Genomic DNA, 17,930 nt, shown 5'->3' on the forward strand with positions numbered 1-17,930 from the left:
GTCACACTTTATTCCAGTTGGTTTATTTATAAATTGCATAACTTAAAGGAGCCTAGGTCTAATTGAACGTGTTCGTCGTTACTAACAAAGAATACAATTCACGTTGTTTTAGTATCAAAATATTTTTTCCTCATTTTCTAATCAAAAAATGATATACAGACATTATTGTAATTAATACATTGTTCATTTAATTTTTTTTTCTTATAGGCTATTTAACTTCCCGTGTGACAACTAGCCCCGGTCTGCACTGTATTGTATTTGGTCAGTGCGCGTGATTTGCTCGTGCTGGAGTCATGCACCTGTTTAATCCGATAATGACAACCGTGTTCTGGTGTGAGTCCTGATGTGTGGTGGAGCAGCAGCGTTACACTTGTTTTGAGTTTAGCGGCCCGAACTGTTTTATAAAGTCAAAGTTAGCGTCTTTTTTGAGCCGCTCTAATGGATTTCTACAGGGTAAGAGACCGTCTATGTGTGTAAAAGAGGGTCTTACACACACTTTCAGTTTCAGCTTAGCTGTGTGTGATGAACATAATGCAAACACAATGTACACAATTTGAGACAAACCACAAAAGGCAATTTACTAAAGAATAAACAAGATAAAGAGCATTAAGGCATACAAATTTAAATATTTAGCTGTCTAAATAGGGAGCTCACTAGGTTTAAGACACACCATAATGTTCCCTTAACAATGAGTTTCATAGTTTGTCTCAAATTTGTTTATTTGTAATAATGTGGTGGAGACAGACATCCTAGCAAGCTAGGCCTTCTCAAAAAGTCAAGTACTAGTCATATTGCTCTTTAGTTTACTAGTTGCAAGTCGACTTAAAGGAAATGTTCAGCTAATATGACAACTCTGGCACCTATTTGTGCATGTACTATATCTTACTTTTAAAAGAGAGAGAAAACACACAGCGATGCTGCATATGAAGATCCTGGAGCTCACAGGGCCTTTGGGCTGTTCACAGGGGCCAGTCTGCAAAACGTTTGGAAACACATCACAGGTGAGATCCATAAACACACAAACAAACACACACAGGTTGTGAATCTGACATTGAAATAGACCGTAATTACCTGCTTAATACATGTTTCTGGCCTTATTGTGAACAGTTCATCACTGCCTGTTTTTCCTTCATCATCTTTCATCAAAATGTTAGGTCATATTAAGGTCAAAATAAACTAACAATGAGCAAAACATTTGGTACTATCTATCTATCTATCTATCTATCTATCTATCTATCTATCTATCTATCTATCTATCTATCTATCTATCTATCTATCTATCTATCTATCTATCTATCTATCTATCTATCTATTCCTTTAAATTAATAAATTATTAGTATATATTATAATGAATCAATTATTAATGTATTACAATAATCTGACTTTAATATAAGCTAAAATGCTAAATAAATAAAAAATACCTTTTTTTAAATGAAGAACATAAATGTCTGGAATCACAACATAAATCATAGTTATTTAATAAAGTATATAAATATATCAACACCCAAAAAGTTTGAAAACAAGCAGTTTTGTCATAATTACTGAAAATATTGTACTCTATATGGAAGGGGGCACATTACCTTTCCTTGGAGAATATATGTTTTTAATATGTGGAATATGTTTTGTCAGAGAAATGTTGACTATCTTTTACTGGATATTTAGATGTGGGCTTGTCCAAAGTACGAGTAAAACAAATTTCACTCAGAATTTGCTAGTAAATTTTACAAATCATTACAAAGAAACAGCAAGTAACACATGAAATTTTGAAGTGGAAAGACTAAAACCGTATTTTCAAAATTACTTAAAGCTTTGGATTTTTTTTTTTTTTTTTACCACAATAATAGTTTAACATGAAAAAAGTCTGAAATTCGGCTGTTTGTTTTCTGATTTTCTGTCACATGGTATGTCAGGTGATCAGTTTAAAATAAATCCGGCTGCAAAATGCCAATGAACAAACACGGCAGATTTGACAATGCATACATCTGGACATCATGTTTCATCATGTTTCATACTTTTTGACACACCTATCGTGGTGCCAGTGTTGGGGAAAGTGACTTTTGAAAGTAATGCATTACAATATTGCGTTTCTCCCTAAAAAAAAGCAACTCATTGAGTTAGTTACTTTTTATGGAAAGTAATGCATTACATTACTTCTGCATTACATTTTCTGCTCTGACCTGGCCTGTTTATTTTTAATATAAAAATGGTACTTTTGGACACACCCCCATAGCATCCCATATTTTTGTACACGTCCCAATAATGTTGCATACTTATGGACACACCCCATCACCTCACTGTGAATATGAACGCCCCTTTAGTCGGACATTAGGGTGCGTCTGGTACAGCCTGGGTTCAGCAGAGAGAGACGAGTGTGTGTGAAATCAAATGAGCTGAATCATAGTGATCACTGGAGCCCTGCCCCCTTCCGTCTGTCTCTCTGCTGAGTCAGGCCATGAACAGGAGACGGGCCAGAGAGACAGACAGTACACGTGATTCACACACACACACACACACAGGGACGGGAGGTGGTGAGGCTGTTCTGGCAGACCGAGTGTGTGTGTGATGGAGTGAGCATGGCTTTAGCACTAGCAGCAGTGTGTGAGGTTTGAGCGGGCCGGTCACATGTTTAACAGGTCAGTGATGAACACACAGCGGTATGATGACCTCCACTGGACCCACAGCAGGTTGGTATGGGAAACCAGGTTCGGTTGTGTGTCTTTGTGCCTCTGAAACTCTCTCTCTCTCTCTCTCTCTCAGATGGTTCAGGCACAGACTGCTCTCCGCTGGTTAGCAGCATGCTGTTCGCTCCAGAGCAGCAGGATCCTCTGGCTGCCGTGCCCAGTGTTGATGAGCTCAGCCTGGGCCTGCTGTCTCTGAGCTTCCCCTGCTGGAACCAGCAGCCCTGGAGCCGCCCCGAATCCCAGCGGCCGACCCAACCCTGCTCCCAAATGCCCGGTGAGTGAACCTGTATGTCGGGCGTAATGCTTAAATGACGAATGGCCGCTCCTAGCTGTCTGTTCAAGCTAGTTTCAGACTGTTTCTCAGTGCTCAGTGTTATCTGGGAATATACAGTAATATATTAATAAAATATATAAGTAATTTGAATATAAAAACATAAATAATAAAACATTTTATAATACAAATAAGATAAACTATATAGACACCCCTTTAAATAAGATACATTTACTTGAGTAGCAAAATTTTGAAAAGAATATAAATAAGAATTGACTTCAGAGACTGTCTTGAATGTTGTTTATGTTGTTAATTTATATGCACTGCACAATCAATGAGTTTTTTATATAATTTATAAATTTATAAAAAATATATATATAATATACATACTTTTATATTGTTTATGATAACTATATTTACTGTAAAGTGCATCATTAATTGAATTTTTATTGAATGTATATGATTTTTTGTTTATTTAAATATATAAACATATAGGTAAAATATAGAGATTTTATACTTAAATATAGGTTTCATATATTGAAATATAGTAAAATTGTATATTGTTTTACAGAATATGTATATTAACTGTATATTTTTATACTGTATATTTTACTTTATATATATATATATATATATATATAATCTTTTATTTATTATTATTTTGTTCTTGTATATAAACACACACAAACACACACATATATATATATATATATATATATATATATATATATATATATATATATATATATATATAAAATGTTTTTTTTATATAAAAATCTAACAACACTGATTGAGGTTAATTTTATATTTATTATATATACATACATATGTATATGTATGTAATTGAAGGTCTTGTATTTAAAACGTCAATTTATATTGTTTTAAGGATTTTTATATGGAAAGACAGGATAAAAATATCGATAAAGAAAATGTTTTTGTTTTTTGTTCAGACCTTCCAGAACAATGTTGATGGATTATTCTGTAAGGCCTGAACTGTAGCGATGTCTCATATCTTGATTTCTCACTCATGACTAATCATTTTCACAGAGGACAGAATGCTGTATTCATCAGCGTTGGCTTGCATTTCATTTTGACTTTCCCTTTAGCTTCACTATCTCAGATTACAAGCGTAAATGCATGTGTCCATCCGTGTTTTAAATGAAAGCCATGATGTGCCTAAGGTTTGTTCTGACCCAAATCCAGTAATAGAGGAACACACACACACACACACACACACACACACACACACAGACCGAGCTGGTTTCTGCTGTCTCATCCAGCACATTCATTCATTCAGTCTTTATTACAGGAATAGAGATAAAGTATTATTTTCGGACAGATAGGTATAAATAATAAACATGTCACCAAACTCAAATCACTGGTTGAGCCAGACGTTGGCCAGTTTGTAAAAAGTAGCTAATGCTCATATTTTATGTTTATATTTTATAAATATTTTTTGTATTTTGGCTCGGTAAAGTTTAAAAAAAAATTATTTTTGGAAGAAGTCTCTTATGCTCATCATGGCTGCATTTATTTGAACAGAAATACAGTAAAAAAACTGTAATATTGTGAAATATTTTTACAATTTAAAATAACTGTTTTCTATTTTAATATATTTTAAAAAGTCATTTATTTCTGTGATGCAGCACTGAATTTTCAGCATCATTACTCCAGTCTTCAGTGTCACATGATCCTTCTGAAATGATTCTAATATGATGATTTCTGATTACTATCAATGTTCAAAACAGTTGTGTTGCCTAATATTTTTATGGAAACTGTTGTACATTTATTTTCAGGATTCTTTGATGAACGTATGTATGTTATATTTTGAAACACATTTTTGACATTTTGCTATTTTGTTTTCACTAAAACATACCATTTAAGAAATAAAATTTAAACAATATAATTGTCAAAAGACTAAAACTGTAAAAAGTTGCTCAGTCAGTAAATAGCACATCCCATAAAAATCACACTGATTCTCTCCTGCAGCGCTGGATCTCTTGGGTGCTACAGAAGGTGGTGATTCGGGTCAGCGGCACTCTTTCCAGGCCCATGAGTCTGTGTCTGGAGATCCTCTGGAGAGCTTGTCCAGAATGATGGCGGCCCTCGAACCTCACTCTCTGCTGCCCTCAGGATCCAGCAGCCCCGTCAACTCCGAGAACAGTGCAATCTCGTCAGGATCCGACCACCTGGTGAGCGACAACAACATTCCGCTCTGATACAGAACCCGAAGTGGAAGTGCAGTGGAAGCCTTCAAAGATTCTGACAGTGTTACAGTAAAGTTCTGTCTCTACTAGGTCTCTCACAGAGTTTCTCCTCCGTTGCCCCTGTTGCTGCCTGGACTGCAGGCGGAGGGTGTGAAACTGGACACGGATGCCCGTTTAGAGCAGAATCCCCTCAACACCTTCACAAACTCTCCCAGTGCTCGGGCCAAGGGGTCAGTGGTTGGGTGCTGGTCCACAGGTCCCGTCTGGCCCGGCTGGGACACATTGGGCTTGAACAAACCCACGTTCTGCATCGAGAGAGAGGCGAAACTGCATAAACAAGCTGCAGGTACAGTGACATTAGCCACCCTGCTAAACAAATTAGGAAGTACCATTACTGTTCTATTCACTAAAAATGTTACTTATTTAAAATAAAAAAAACAGTTAATCGGACCTCTGAGAAACTAAAAGCAGGTGTTTTGCGATGCGCTTGTGGAAATTGAACTATTTTTAACTTGACATGAAAATGTGATGCTCACAGTGTGAATGCAGAAGGCTAGCTGCTTGTTTTCAGTATTTCACAGTGTGACTGTCAGATTTATAATAAGCAATGTCAAATTAATCATGTAAGACTACTTTATCATCATGATCAAAACTTTGCTATGCCTTTTGACATCTGACTGATATTTTATACCTTTTCATCAAGTAAAAAGGCCTTTTAGCATTAGCTAAACAGAGGTGGACAGTAGTAAAGTATTTTTAATTTCAAAAGTATCTGTACTTTATCAGTGTTTTTCTTTGGAAAACTTTTACTTTACTACATTACAAAATCCAAAGCATAAAGTTGTACGTTTCATAAATAAAATATGTTTTTTTTTTACCTTTAATACTTAAAAACATAAAAAATGTAGTACTTTCTTGTACTCAAGTAAATCTTTGAATTACTTTTACTTGAGTAAAAGAAAGAAAGTACTAGATTTCTAATTTAATTAAGTATTAAATGATATTTAATATGAAATGTAGTGCAGTAAAAAGTACAATATAGTTTTCTAAAGAAAAACGTTCTGATAATTACTTTTAAATAAGTAAAAATACTTCACTACTGTCCGTCTCTGAAAATGAATTATATTAGGTTGTGGTTCACCTGGCTTTTTGATGTGAAATCTTCAGATTTTTATGTAGTAAACATAAGAATAAGTTTTGTATTGTAGTAATATTTCAAGATGAACACATGCTGGACTGAAACAACTTAGGTTTACTTGATTCTCCATACATAATTGTGACGAGTGGCGCAGGTGTCGCTCATTATCATTAACTTCACCGGCCTCGCTCCGTTCCCACGGCTCTCGGCCCTGCCCCACTCGTCACAATCATTTTTAAAATGAAATGAAAATGAAATCATGTTAAAATGTATCAGACATGATTCATCAGATCCAACGTCTATTTATTCATCTCTTAATCATCATTGTATTGTATTGCATTTTATGTTTTGCCCCTATACTAAAAACAACAGAGCACTAAAACATATTATTGGGAGATACAGAGTGAAAACTGATATTTATTTTAGCCATATAAAAGTCAACAAACGGCATGTTTTACTCATTTATTTTTACATATATATATATTTCTGACTGTCAGGCTTTAAAAATGGTTAAACATTTAAAAAAACACATCTTAAAAGCCTTGTGTTTACGCTGCACACTGTCTATAGCTGTCATTAATATATTTGTGATTTTATGACTGACTGTTTCTCACAGCCATAAATGAAGCCACTTACACCTGGGAAGGACAACTTCCTCCACGCCACTACAGAAACCCTGTTTACTCCTGTAAGGTGTTTCTGGGAGGAGTGCCGTGGGACATCACGGAGGGTGAGATGACTGACACTCATTTGAGATTTCCGGGTTTCTCAGCAGCGGAAGTCGTCGTAGTTGGGTAAATTTCGAGGGCAGTGAATGGGAGAATACCGCAAATATTTTTTTTGCATTCCCATTTGCTCAAATAGCAAAAGAAAAAATTGACAGAGACTGATAACGGCAGTCAGAAGAGAGAACGATGTCAAATTTACTGTCCCTCCCATAGGCGCTGCTTTAGAAACACCCTTGCGTTAACTAGCTTTTTTTGTCATTTGATGGAAAGGTGATATAATACAAAGTATAGTGTTGTACATAATGTACATACGTTTTAAAAAAGGATTTACTGCTGAAGTTTTGCTGAAGTGAGCATCATCACAGTCTTGTGAAAAGGGTGCATTGTTATTCTGTATTATGTTTTTGAACACAAATAACTTTTCTGTCTCTCTGTAGCGAGTCTTTTGAACACATTTAGTGTATTTGGTCCATTGAAAGTCGAGTGGCCTGGGAAAGATGGTAAACATCCACGCTGTCCTCCGCAAGGTAACGGTAAAATTCATTTTATAGCATATATCATTTACAGTTCAGCAGCATCTCATACTGAGTCAGTGCAAAAAGGACCAACATGGAAACATATTTGATGTTTAACCATAAAAAGCTGTATGTATCAGATCTGAAGCATGGCTTTCTAGGCTCTCCACATTTTTTACATGATCAACACTTTTCTGAAATTTTGTAGACACTGAAATTTCCAGATTATCAGCATCTGTGTCACATACCTTTTTGCTGGGAAATTAATAATAGTTTAATAATAATATAACTGCAAGAATAACTTTTATAATGTTATTGATATTTCAGTGAATATTTAGCACCTTTAAATCAGTGTTATTTTGTTATTCTTTATATACTATTATAGTTTTATTCATATTTGGATAAATTTAATAAAATGTTATTATTTAAGCCTTTGTTATGTGCTTTTGTAATTTTATTATTATTATCATTGTTGTTTTTATTTATTTTTTTAATTACGTTTTTGGTTTAATTTGTTTTTATTTCAGCTGCAGTATTAATTAAGTTTTACTTTGTATTTATTTCCAGTAAGTAATTTAATTTCAAAGATTATTAATTTAATTTATTTAAATTTAAATTACTTTAAAATGTCTTCAATAGAAATAGTTTTAGATAACAATAATAACCCTACTTAAAATGCCTTTCATGATGACAATAAAATGATCTTCAAACCATTTAATCATTAAATTATAAAAAGTCACTTAAAAAATTTGATTATACTAAGATATATTAGTTTATTATTTAAACTAATATTTTATATATGCAGACTGCTTTATAATTATTAAAATTAAATTTGACTAATTGATGCATTTATTGATATATTTGTACATTTATATTTATAATAATCTTATTTTACCTGGTTAACCGTTGACTTTGTGGTATTTATACTGGTTTTGATTTCCACAAATCTAAATGAGAAGTCCTTTTTATAAACAAAAAATGATTAAATTAATAGAAATGCTTCAGAGATTGTAAATGCAATGCAATGAAAAATGCAACAATAAGCGTGTGCATATACTTTGTTTTCATATCCAGTATGCTTTGGTGTAGGTTATGTGTATCTGCTGTTTGACTGGGAGAAGTCAGTGAAGACGCTCCTGCAGGCCTGTACTCAACTCCGCCTGCAGTCTGACGATTATCTCGAGTTCTACTACAAACTGTCCAGTAGGCGGATCCACAGCAAGGATGTGAGAATAACATGCACCTAAACATACACCGTTACTGACCCCTGACCTCTGACCCCGCTCTCTCACTCGCTGTACTGCAGGTGCAGGTCATCCCGTGGGTGATCTCAGACAGCAATTTCATCCGCTGTCCCTCACAGCGTCTCTGCCGCAGTAAGACGGTGTTCGTGGGCGCTCTGCATGGGATGTTAAATGCAGAGGGTCTGGCCCACATCATGGATGAGCTCTTCGGAGGGGTCATGTATGCAGGCATCGACACAGACAAGCACAAATATCCCATAGGTTTGCGTATTCTCCTCTCATCTACACTGAACAAATAGGTGTAGAATTTATACTGGCAACCAAATGTTTGGAATCATTGGAATAAATTGGAGTAATAAAGTTAAGAGTAGTCTTTTGTGCATTTATTTGATTTATGTGACTGCTAAATGACTAAATAAATAAATATTTGACTATATTGTATTTTAAAATGTAATTTATTTATGTAATGCAAAGCTGAATTTTCAGTCTTCAGTGTCTCATGATCCTTCAGAAATCATTCTAATATGCTGACCAAGAAACGTTTCTTATTATTATGATCAATGTTGAAAACAGTTTGATATTATAATATTCTTATGGAAACTGTGATGCACTATACAAATATATCTATTCATCTAAGAAGCCTGAATTATTTAATTTTTTTTGCTGTTTCCACAAAAATATTAAGCTGCAAAAACAATGTTTTCAGCATTAATAATAATAATAATAATAACCATCATTAATAGTAATGATGCTGAAAATTCAGCTTTACATCACAGGAATAAATTACATTTTAAAATATATTCAACCAGTTGTTTTAATTGTTATAATATTTCACAGTATTACTGTTTTTACTGTATTTTTGATTAAATAAATGCAGTCTTGGTACATGGTGCATGCCATTGGTAAATGCGGAAAATACTTTCAAAACCATTTTAAAATCTTAATTTACAATTTAAAAAAATCGTTTTTTTACAGTATATATATGTATATATAGTCTTACTATTTTTTAGCCATAGAGTGAATGTCTTGTGTTTGTTCATCAAGGCTCTGGCAGAGTGACGTTCAGAAGTCAGAGGAGCTACTTGAAAGCAGTGACTGCAGCGTTTGTGCAGATAAAAACCTGCAAGTTTACCAAGAAGGTACAGAAGAGCAGAACTCAAATATGTCATATGCTGTGGGATCAGCAGCCCTGTGTATCTCCCTCCCTCTCTTTCTGTTCCCTCTGTAGGTCCAGATTGACCCGTATCTGGATGACTCCATGTGCCAAATTTGTAACAGTCAGCCCGGGCCGTTCTTCTGCAGGGCTCAGGTAGGACTCACACACTGCACAGCCTCATATCAAGCGTTACAGCTTCAGTTTGATTCTTATGTCTCTTCACATGGTGTAATTTGGCTTTATTTGCATCATTAATGTGGTGGTGTATATGGATGTATATATATAAAAGTTGTTTTAAGTGTCACATGTCAAAAGCCTTTTCCAGTACTGTTAAAAGTGATCATTGTGTACAGATTATTCATACCAATTATACACCAACTATACGTGATTCATAGCAATTTATTGTTAAAAACTTCAAATAAATCGGTTCCACACAGTACACCGCACCAACCAACCAAACCAAACTCTTGTCGTATTGCTCTGACATGTGTGTTTTTTTCAACTCTTCAGGCCTGTTTTAAATACTACTGTCGGTCATGCTGGCATTGGCGGCACTCTCTGGACGTGTTGAGCAGCCATCAGCCTCTCATGCGCAACCAGAAGAGCCTGAACCACAAATAACCCCCCTCCCCCCCGGCCGGCATGGGGAAGAGACTGAGTTCACTGTTTTGAGAAAGGATGTCACTGCGTTGTATTGCACTGCTCTCGTTCTTGTTCATTAAGGCTCTATGCACACTAAAGGGTTCGTTGATGGTGACCCGTTTGCACAGTTAACCAGACAGCCATCGCCATGGAGATCTGATTTTAAGAGTTGTGTTTTAGATTTCGCATGCACAGATTATTAGTTTATCTTGCAGGTTTGACCCTCTGATGCAGGCAAATGCCAGTCGGTGCCTTCGGCTTCTCTTTTGTTACCAGTGTTTTAAGACCATTATTTTGATTCCTTTTATTAATTTTTAAGGTGGTTTTACCTGCATTTCTACTGCTGGTTTAGGTCATAGCATTTGAACCTGATTTTTAAGTTTGCTTGCCTCAAGCGTCTTTGCCAGTGAGGCCTTTTTCTTTGACCTTTTTAACACTCTATTAAATGGTTGATGAGCATCTTGGCTTGTGAAATGCTCCAGGAAGTGACAAGCTTAGCAACCACCCCGCCGTCAATCATCCATCAGATCGGACACACGTTAGCAACTCTGGATGGTTCTCTGACCTCTGTGCTGTATATAGTTTTTATCAAATCGTAGCACTTTTTTTAATTAACTTAGCACTACGTTTGCCAGTGGTTTTAAAATCGTTTGTTTCAGTAGATAGAGGTGGAATCCTTGCATTAAGTTTGGTGTTTTGTGTTCAACCCTCCTAACCTTAGTTAGCCGCTCTGGTTTCTCGCTGAAGCTGTGCCAAAGAGTATAATCTCTTCCTTGTTGCCTTTTGCAGCCGCTTTTTAGAATTTCAAAGTCTCTACCTCATTGCTTTTCAAGTATTGCCATGGTTATTTACAAATGTTCTGATTGGACTAAATAAAGTTGTTGAAGCACTGAAACATTGCATGTTCTGTTTATTTCCAGGTTCAATAATGTAAATATGCAAATATAAACAAAGTTAATGGAATATCCTCTGATTTCATTTATAAAACTATTACAATTCTTCAATATCAGCAAAATAAAATCCAAAATCATATACTACCCAACATTGGTATAAACAATAACAGTGTAATTTATTTTATGTATAATATATAGTCATATAATACATCATTATTTATTTAGGATATTATAAATTTAACTGATAATATAAAATTAACTCATGTAAAATGGAACACAACTTGTATAAAATTAACTGATAATACCGCACAAAATGTTTTTGTTGTTAAAAACAAGAAATTATATAGTTTATGACTTTTTGTTATACAAATACTTCAAATTACAGATTATTCAGTTTATTAAATATTTGAGATTTAATTTTAGGCTACCATTAAGAATTATTCTCAGCATTTTACCATATTACAATCCACTTCACAAAATATTTACCCCACAATCAGAACAGAAAACATGGCAAAAAAGTGTATAGAGTCTGTGGGCCCACTTCTCAAAGTGAACTTGTGCAACATTGAGGCAAAACTGCAAAGTGTCAAAGCTCTTTGGTTTAGTGTTTGGTCCCAGAATCACAGAATTGGCAGATGATGTCAATTAGTGTGTGTTTGTATCATGTTAGTTCAGTCTGTTTGGTTTGAGGTAGTCGTAGAGCCGCCAGTCCTCCTGCCAGCAGGAGCGCAGACACCATCAGCAGAGGTACGGCACAGTTAGAGTCCACCAGCTGCCCAAACACAACATTTCCCATGATGGCCGCTACACGACCCACTCCAGTGAAAACCCCTAGAGCTGACGAGCTACAGAAGAGAAACTGCAATCAATACATTCATTCTATAAATCCTCCGAATTCCTCTGCTCACCAAAGCTGCATTTATTTGACCAAAAATACTATAAAATTGTGAAAAATTATTAGAATTGAAAATAACTGTTTTCTATGTGAATATATTTTAAAATGTAATTTATTCCTGTGATCCAAAGCTGAATTTTCAGCATTAGCACTCCAGTCTTCAGTGTCACATGATCCTTCAGAAATCATTCTATTCATCAAAGAATCCTGACAAAAAATGTATCATGACTTCGAAAAGTATTAAGCAGCAAAAACTGATTTCAACACCATTATTAATAATTGCGTACTAATAATAAATGATAATAATTGAGCAGCAAATCAGCATATTAGAATGCTTTCTGAAGGATCATGTGACACTGAAGACTGGAGAAATAATGCTGAAAATTCAGCTTTACATCACAGGAATATACTACATTTTAAAATATATTCACATACAAAATGGTTATTTTAAATTGTAATAATATTTAACAATACTGTTGTTTCTACTGTATTTTTTATCAAATAAATGCAGCTTTGGTGAGCAGAAGAGACTTCTTTGTGAAACATTACAAATCTTAAATATTCTAAACCACTCTTATGATTGGCTGACCTCTTTACATGTGAAATCAGTAGCAATATTACATTACCAGTGAATGTAAGCGTTTACCGTAGTTGTGTGGGATAAAGTTCAGTTCCCACCACGTCCAGAGCGTTCCAGGAGATGACAGAAACGCCGCTGAACACGCAGGACACGATCAGACTCTGAGCTTTAGTCTTCACCACGTAGATGAAAAACACACTCAGGCTGGACACCAGCAAACTGACGGCTACCAGACAGAGAAAAAAACAAATGCATTATTATAATAGTGCATCATTAAAGCGCTTTATTATTAGTTCTTTAATATGTTGCTTTTAAAGGCATAGTTCACCCAAAAATGAAAATTAATTACTCACCCTCATGTCGTTCCAAACCCGTAAGACCTTCGTTCATCTTCGGAACACAAATTAAGATATTTTTGATGAAATCCGAGAGCTCTCTGACCCTCCATAGACAGCAAGGGTCCTAACATGATCAAAGCTCAAAAACGTAGCAAGGAGATCGTTAAAATAATCCATGTGACATCAGTGGTTCAACCGTGACTTTACGAAGCTACGAGAATACTTTTTGTGCGCAAAGAAAACAAAAATAACGAATTTATTCAACAATTCATCTCTGCCGCGTCACCTTAAAGTGCCATTTTGGAGAGTATGGTTGAACCACTGATGTCACATGGATTATTTTAACAATGTACTTGCTGTCTATGGGAGGGTCAGAGAGCTCTCGGATTTCATCAAAAATATCTTAATTAGAGTTCCGAAGATGAACTCTAATTAATGAAGGTCTTACAGGTTTGGAACGACATGAGGGTGAGTAATTAATGACAGAATTTTCATTTTTGGGTGAATTACCCCATTAATATTTTAATATAGTAATAAAGTATTTTGAGCTGCCATTCAAACATGGGAAACTACTAACAAAGCAGGATTTTCCCGCCAACTCTGTCCATGAGAGCGATCGTGAAGATGTTTCCCGGTAAGTTTGAAGCCGCTGTTACAAAACCCTCCATGTACACTAGAGAACACACATGAACACATTAAATCGAGACATTATAAATACTGCTTAAATATCATGACAACAAACTAAAATACACTTCCTGATAGTATAACAAACATATTTCATATTTTTTGTGCTTTTGCTGATGAGAAAAATAATGATTAGACTCATTTGGCCTGGTTTTGTAACATTAACCTGCAGTTTGGACTGGATAGCAGCTTTGATTTTCTGAGCTTTGGACTCGAGACATGTTGGCACATGGAGACCCTCCATCCTCAGCTCTCTTAAAAAGCTCCGGAAACCACATCCATAACCCATAATACCTGCACAGAGACGATAAAAACAATGAATCATACTTACTCATAATCTGCAGCATTTTAAATGAAGTTAACTAGTTATAACAGATTAAAATCTTAAAGGTACAGTAGCAAAAACAGCTTCTGTGGTGTTTAGCCAATCAGAACATAGCTCATTTACATATTAAATTCATGATGTAGTAGCAAAAAAAAAAACAGTGTGTAAAACTAATTTACAACTGACTTGGGTGTAAAAACCTTGACATTATTAGTGGACTTCTCGAGTAAATAATACACCTTAAATTAGCAGAATATTTTGCCTTTATCATTTGTATAATTTAAGTACCCAAATGAAATGCAGAAAAATATAATCAGCAGAACGACACTTCTGGAAGCCAGCGGTCCATCAAACAGCTGATTCATGGGGTCGAGAACCTGTAGAAGAACGCTTCATGTTAGCATTAATAGAAAGCAGATATCAAAATCTCAATAATGTGTCAAGAGTGCCGTGAACCTGTTTGAGTTGGTGGCTGAGCCGCTGACATCTTGAGCCGCTAGTGGGTCTGTTTTTTACCTCATCGTCTTTGGATCTAATCATAAGACCTGCAGCCTGTTGAGAGAAACTAGGTTTTATCAACTGACGTCATAATAATAGTTTCCTTTATGAATAAGTGGAAAGGTTGGCCTAGAATTAAAAGCAAACATCAGTGAGGAGGTACATACAGGAAATGGTTTTGTGGTGCATCTGTTGTTCAGTTTGAACATCTTCTGGAACACAGACAAAGCCTCTGTCTCACGTCCCGCCTGTGGAAGAGAAATACATAGTGAAATAATATGCCACCATTCCTAACAAACACGTGGCCTGTAACAGACCTCAATTCTACTAAATTCTAGAACTGTTGTTCAGATTCATATGAAGTTCTAGAATTCACAACCTCTTCGTTTAACTTTTATATCAGTCTAAAGTAAAAAGTCAAGTATCAGTCGGTACGCACCTCCATGAGGAACTTGGGGCTCTCGGGCATGAACAGTCTGAAAATAAGTGCTGATGACAGACTGGGGACAGAGCAGAGGACCACAAAAAGACGCCAACTCTGAAAATCCAACCAACCCCAATGAGCAATCAAATATGTTCTGGGAATCACTAACCACGCCACACCTGGACAAAACACAAAATATGTATTCAAATGACAATGCACGAGTACAGTCTATTTATTAGCTTATTATTTAGACCCTTTTTTCTAAAGAGTGGCATATAATTTATACATTTTTATATTTATTTTTGTTTTTAATGTATTAATACGAATTTTGCTTAAGCACTTAATTTACATTGTACATTTATGGTTATTATTTTGTCTTATGCATTATTTTTTTTTTCTCATACATACATTATTCTTGTCTTTAAGCATTTTTATTTTATGTTCATTTATACATCTTTTTGTTTTTATTAATGTATGCATATGTGGTTATTTACTTTTATCTTATGCATTTTTTATTTTATGTTTATATATCTTTTATATTTTTTATTCATACTGTATATGCATTATTGGCTATGTATTGTTGTTGTTTTTTTTATTTAATTATTATTTATATATGAGTAAAGCTCTAGGTGTTTTGATTGTGTTATTTACTGCTCATGTTTCAATAGTAAAACAAAACTCAAAAAAAAAAAGGAAGAAATGAATAGTACAGCCTTCTAGACAGTATTTTAGAGACACTTCTCTCTCAGCTCAGATGATGATGGTTTCACCTGCTGCTAAAATATTTCCAGCCATCCAGAAGGTGGCTAGAGCACTGATCATAGCCCCCCTCCTCAAACGTGGCTGAAACTCAGAAAAATATGAGAAGATGACAGGAATGGAGCCGCCGACCCTGAGAGTGAGACACAGATGCATTCATGTGATTCTAGTAAAATGAGTTGTGATTCTGTCTGTATAATTTTTTATCTAAACCTTCAGAATGTCTCAGTGTATGTAAAAACTCTTTTGGCATGACGTTACCCGACTCCACTGAAGAACCGCAGGAGCAAAAAGAGCCAGAAACTCGGGGCCAAACTGGCCACCGCCCCAAATATGCCATTCACTGCCAGAGAGATGACCAGAACACTCCGCCTTCCTCTGCGATCAGCCAGATACCCCCAAACATAACCGCCCACCATCATCCCTGTCAAAAGAAACAGCCGTTTGACACAGTATATCTTACTGAGCAGCATGAGAGTCAAATCACATGGTTATGTCAGCAGTTTTAATCACTGGGTCGGTTATGTATTTCTTGTAAAAAGCATGACTCTGCAATTTTCAGACACGTGATAAGGCAACCAAATAGGGAACAAACTGCATTTTTGACCTGATTTAACTATATATTTGATTAAAAATGAGAAGTTGATATTTGATGGTCATTGTTTGACAGGCAGTTTAAGATTGCAAAATCTTGCCTTTTACCATTTTCTCAACATGAATGAATCACAATGGCTAATTTTCTGTTTTTAAAATGCAACACAATCATATATTCGGTTAGAAAATCAAATAAAAAAGAAAGCAGCATAGATAATAACCAAGGAATATGCTGGAGGTGAGGAGCCCCATGTCGGCCGAGGTCAGCAGGAGGTCACAGCGTGCCGTGGGCAGGAGGAACGACACACACAGGATCTCCACAGCATCGCTGGCGTTCGCCCAGCCGCAGGCGACCAACAGCAGCCAATGGAAGAGCCCAAACCCTGCAGACAGACAGAAACATGAGGATCGCTGACCACTGCATCTGGACACACATAAACTAAATGCTGGACAGATTATTTAGTACATTATATACATAAAGGTAAAATAAATATGATTTAACCTGCTTTCTCAACAGCCTCCTCATATGAAAGTTTCTTTCTGCTGGACTCCTGGTCATCTAATGGAAACATTATATATCATTAAAATGATTATAAACATTACTTCTTGAAGCATCTTGGAGAAGTTGTTCTGGATTTAGTCTGTCTCAGTTTGTTCTGTTTCTTCATGTTATTCCAGAGAGATTGGATGATGATCAGATCAGATCTCTGTGGAGCACTGAATGTTGTCAGACAAAAATCTCACTGGATTATTACAATTAATGGCAAAATGAATGTTTGGAAATGTAAACTGAGATTTCCTACTGACACACTACAGCAAAAGGTAGAAATAACTGACTTAAAACCATTTTTAGCTGCTGAAAATACTAGTTTTCTAATTATTTTGGCCACCACTACATATAAATATATACCATATTATGTATACCACGGTACTACGACAAAATTTAATTTTTTTTATGTGTGTGTACAAATTTCTTGCATAACATGTTCTGAGTACAATGTAATATTGACACTTTTTCACCAAATATATAGACCATTAAATCAGATTTGTCTTGTACTAATCTACAACACTCTATCAGAATATCAATAATATTATAAACATTTCAAACCGAAAGAGATCGAGTAACACGTTTTACATTATTATGATGAATAATAATGCATTTACCGTCTTCGTCGATATAAGTGGACGAAAGCAGGGGTTCTGTGTCTTCACGAGTCCGTCGAGGCATAATAATATTTCAAATGAAACTATGAGTATAAACTACAGTATGATTCATTTCACTCCCGTACTTCCGTAAACAAACGCTTCGGTGGGCGTGATTAGTGTTAACGTCACACCAGGGCCCGCCCCTCTCACGT

General features: G+C 35.4%; 2 protein-coding genes across 3 annotated transcripts; one reads left to right on the forward strand and one right to left on the reverse strand.

Moving 5' to 3' along the window:
* Positions 1-239: 239 nt before the first annotated feature.
* cpeb1a (cytoplasmic polyadenylation element binding protein 1a) lies at positions 240-11,478 on the forward strand. 2 transcript variants are annotated; one of them, XM_079412600.1, is made up of 12 exons: positions 240-453; positions 896-1,001; positions 2,758-2,955; positions 4,942-5,144; positions 5,250-5,505; positions 6,914-7,027; positions 7,463-7,552; positions 8,630-8,766; positions 8,847-9,045; positions 9,829-9,923; positions 10,013-10,093; positions 10,451-11,478. In XM_079412600.1, exons 1-12 carry the CDS (start codon positions 439-441, stop codon positions 10,559-10,561), a joined length of 1,605 nt encoding a protein of 534 aa, XP_079268726.1. In that variant the 5' UTR covers positions 240-438; the 3' UTR covers positions 10,562-11,478. The 2 variants fall into 2 exon arrangements, with proteins under 2 accessions (XP_079268726.1, XP_079268727.1); XM_079412601.1 differs by lacking the exons at positions 240-453; positions 896-1,001 and adding an exon at positions 2,453-2,684.
* sv2 (synaptic vesicle glycoprotein 2) lies at positions 11,471-17,929 on the reverse strand. The gene is made up of 13 exons (XM_079412602.1): positions 17,737-17,929; positions 17,075-17,131; positions 16,794-16,955; positions 16,240-16,402; positions 15,990-16,111; positions 15,235-15,398; positions 14,963-15,043; positions 14,754-14,849; positions 14,586-14,674; positions 14,139-14,266; positions 13,866-13,961; positions 13,017-13,176; positions 11,471-12,320 (listed from the first exon to the last, which is right to left on the reverse strand). The coding sequence occupies exons 1-13, from the start codon at positions 17,798-17,800 to the stop codon at positions 12,137-12,139; spliced, it is 1,566 nt and encodes a 521-aa protein (XP_079268728.1). The 5' UTR covers positions 17,801-17,929; the 3' UTR covers positions 11,471-12,136.
* Between the last annotated feature and the right edge of the window lies 1 nt (position 17,930).

Source organism: Barbus barbus (assembly GCF_936440315.1).
Source record: "Barbus barbus genome assembly, chromosome: 48".
Taxonomy (NCBI): Eukaryota; Metazoa; Chordata; class Actinopteri; order Cypriniformes; family Cyprinidae; genus Barbus; species Barbus barbus.

What these genes read in the sequence shown, in the direction of transcription:
- sv2 (XM_079412602.1), bottom strand. Translation starts at nt 17,800, where the DNA reads ATGCCTCGACGGACTCGTGAAGACACAGAACCCCTGCTTTCGTCCACT. An exon ending in GCCCCAAGTTCCTCATGGAG is followed by an intron (nt 15,044 to 15,234) that starts GTGCGTACCGAC and finishes TCTCTTCCACAG; the next exon opens with GCGGGACGTGAGACAGAGGC. An exon ending in TCAGCCACCAACTCAAACAG is followed by an intron (nt 14,675 to 14,753) that starts GTTCACGGCACT and finishes GTTCTTCTACAG; the next exon opens with GTTCTCGACCCCATGAATCA.
- cpeb1a (XM_079412600.1), top strand. An exon ending in CGTCAGGATCCGACCACCTG is followed by an intron (nt 5,145 to 5,249) that starts GTGAGCGACAAC and finishes TGTCTCTACTAG; the next exon opens with GTCTCTCACAGAGTTTCTCC. An exon ending in TCCACGCTGTCCTCCGCAAG is followed by an intron (nt 7,553 to 8,629) that starts GTAACGGTAAAA and finishes GCTTTGGTGTAG; the next exon opens with GTTATGTGTATCTGCTGTTT.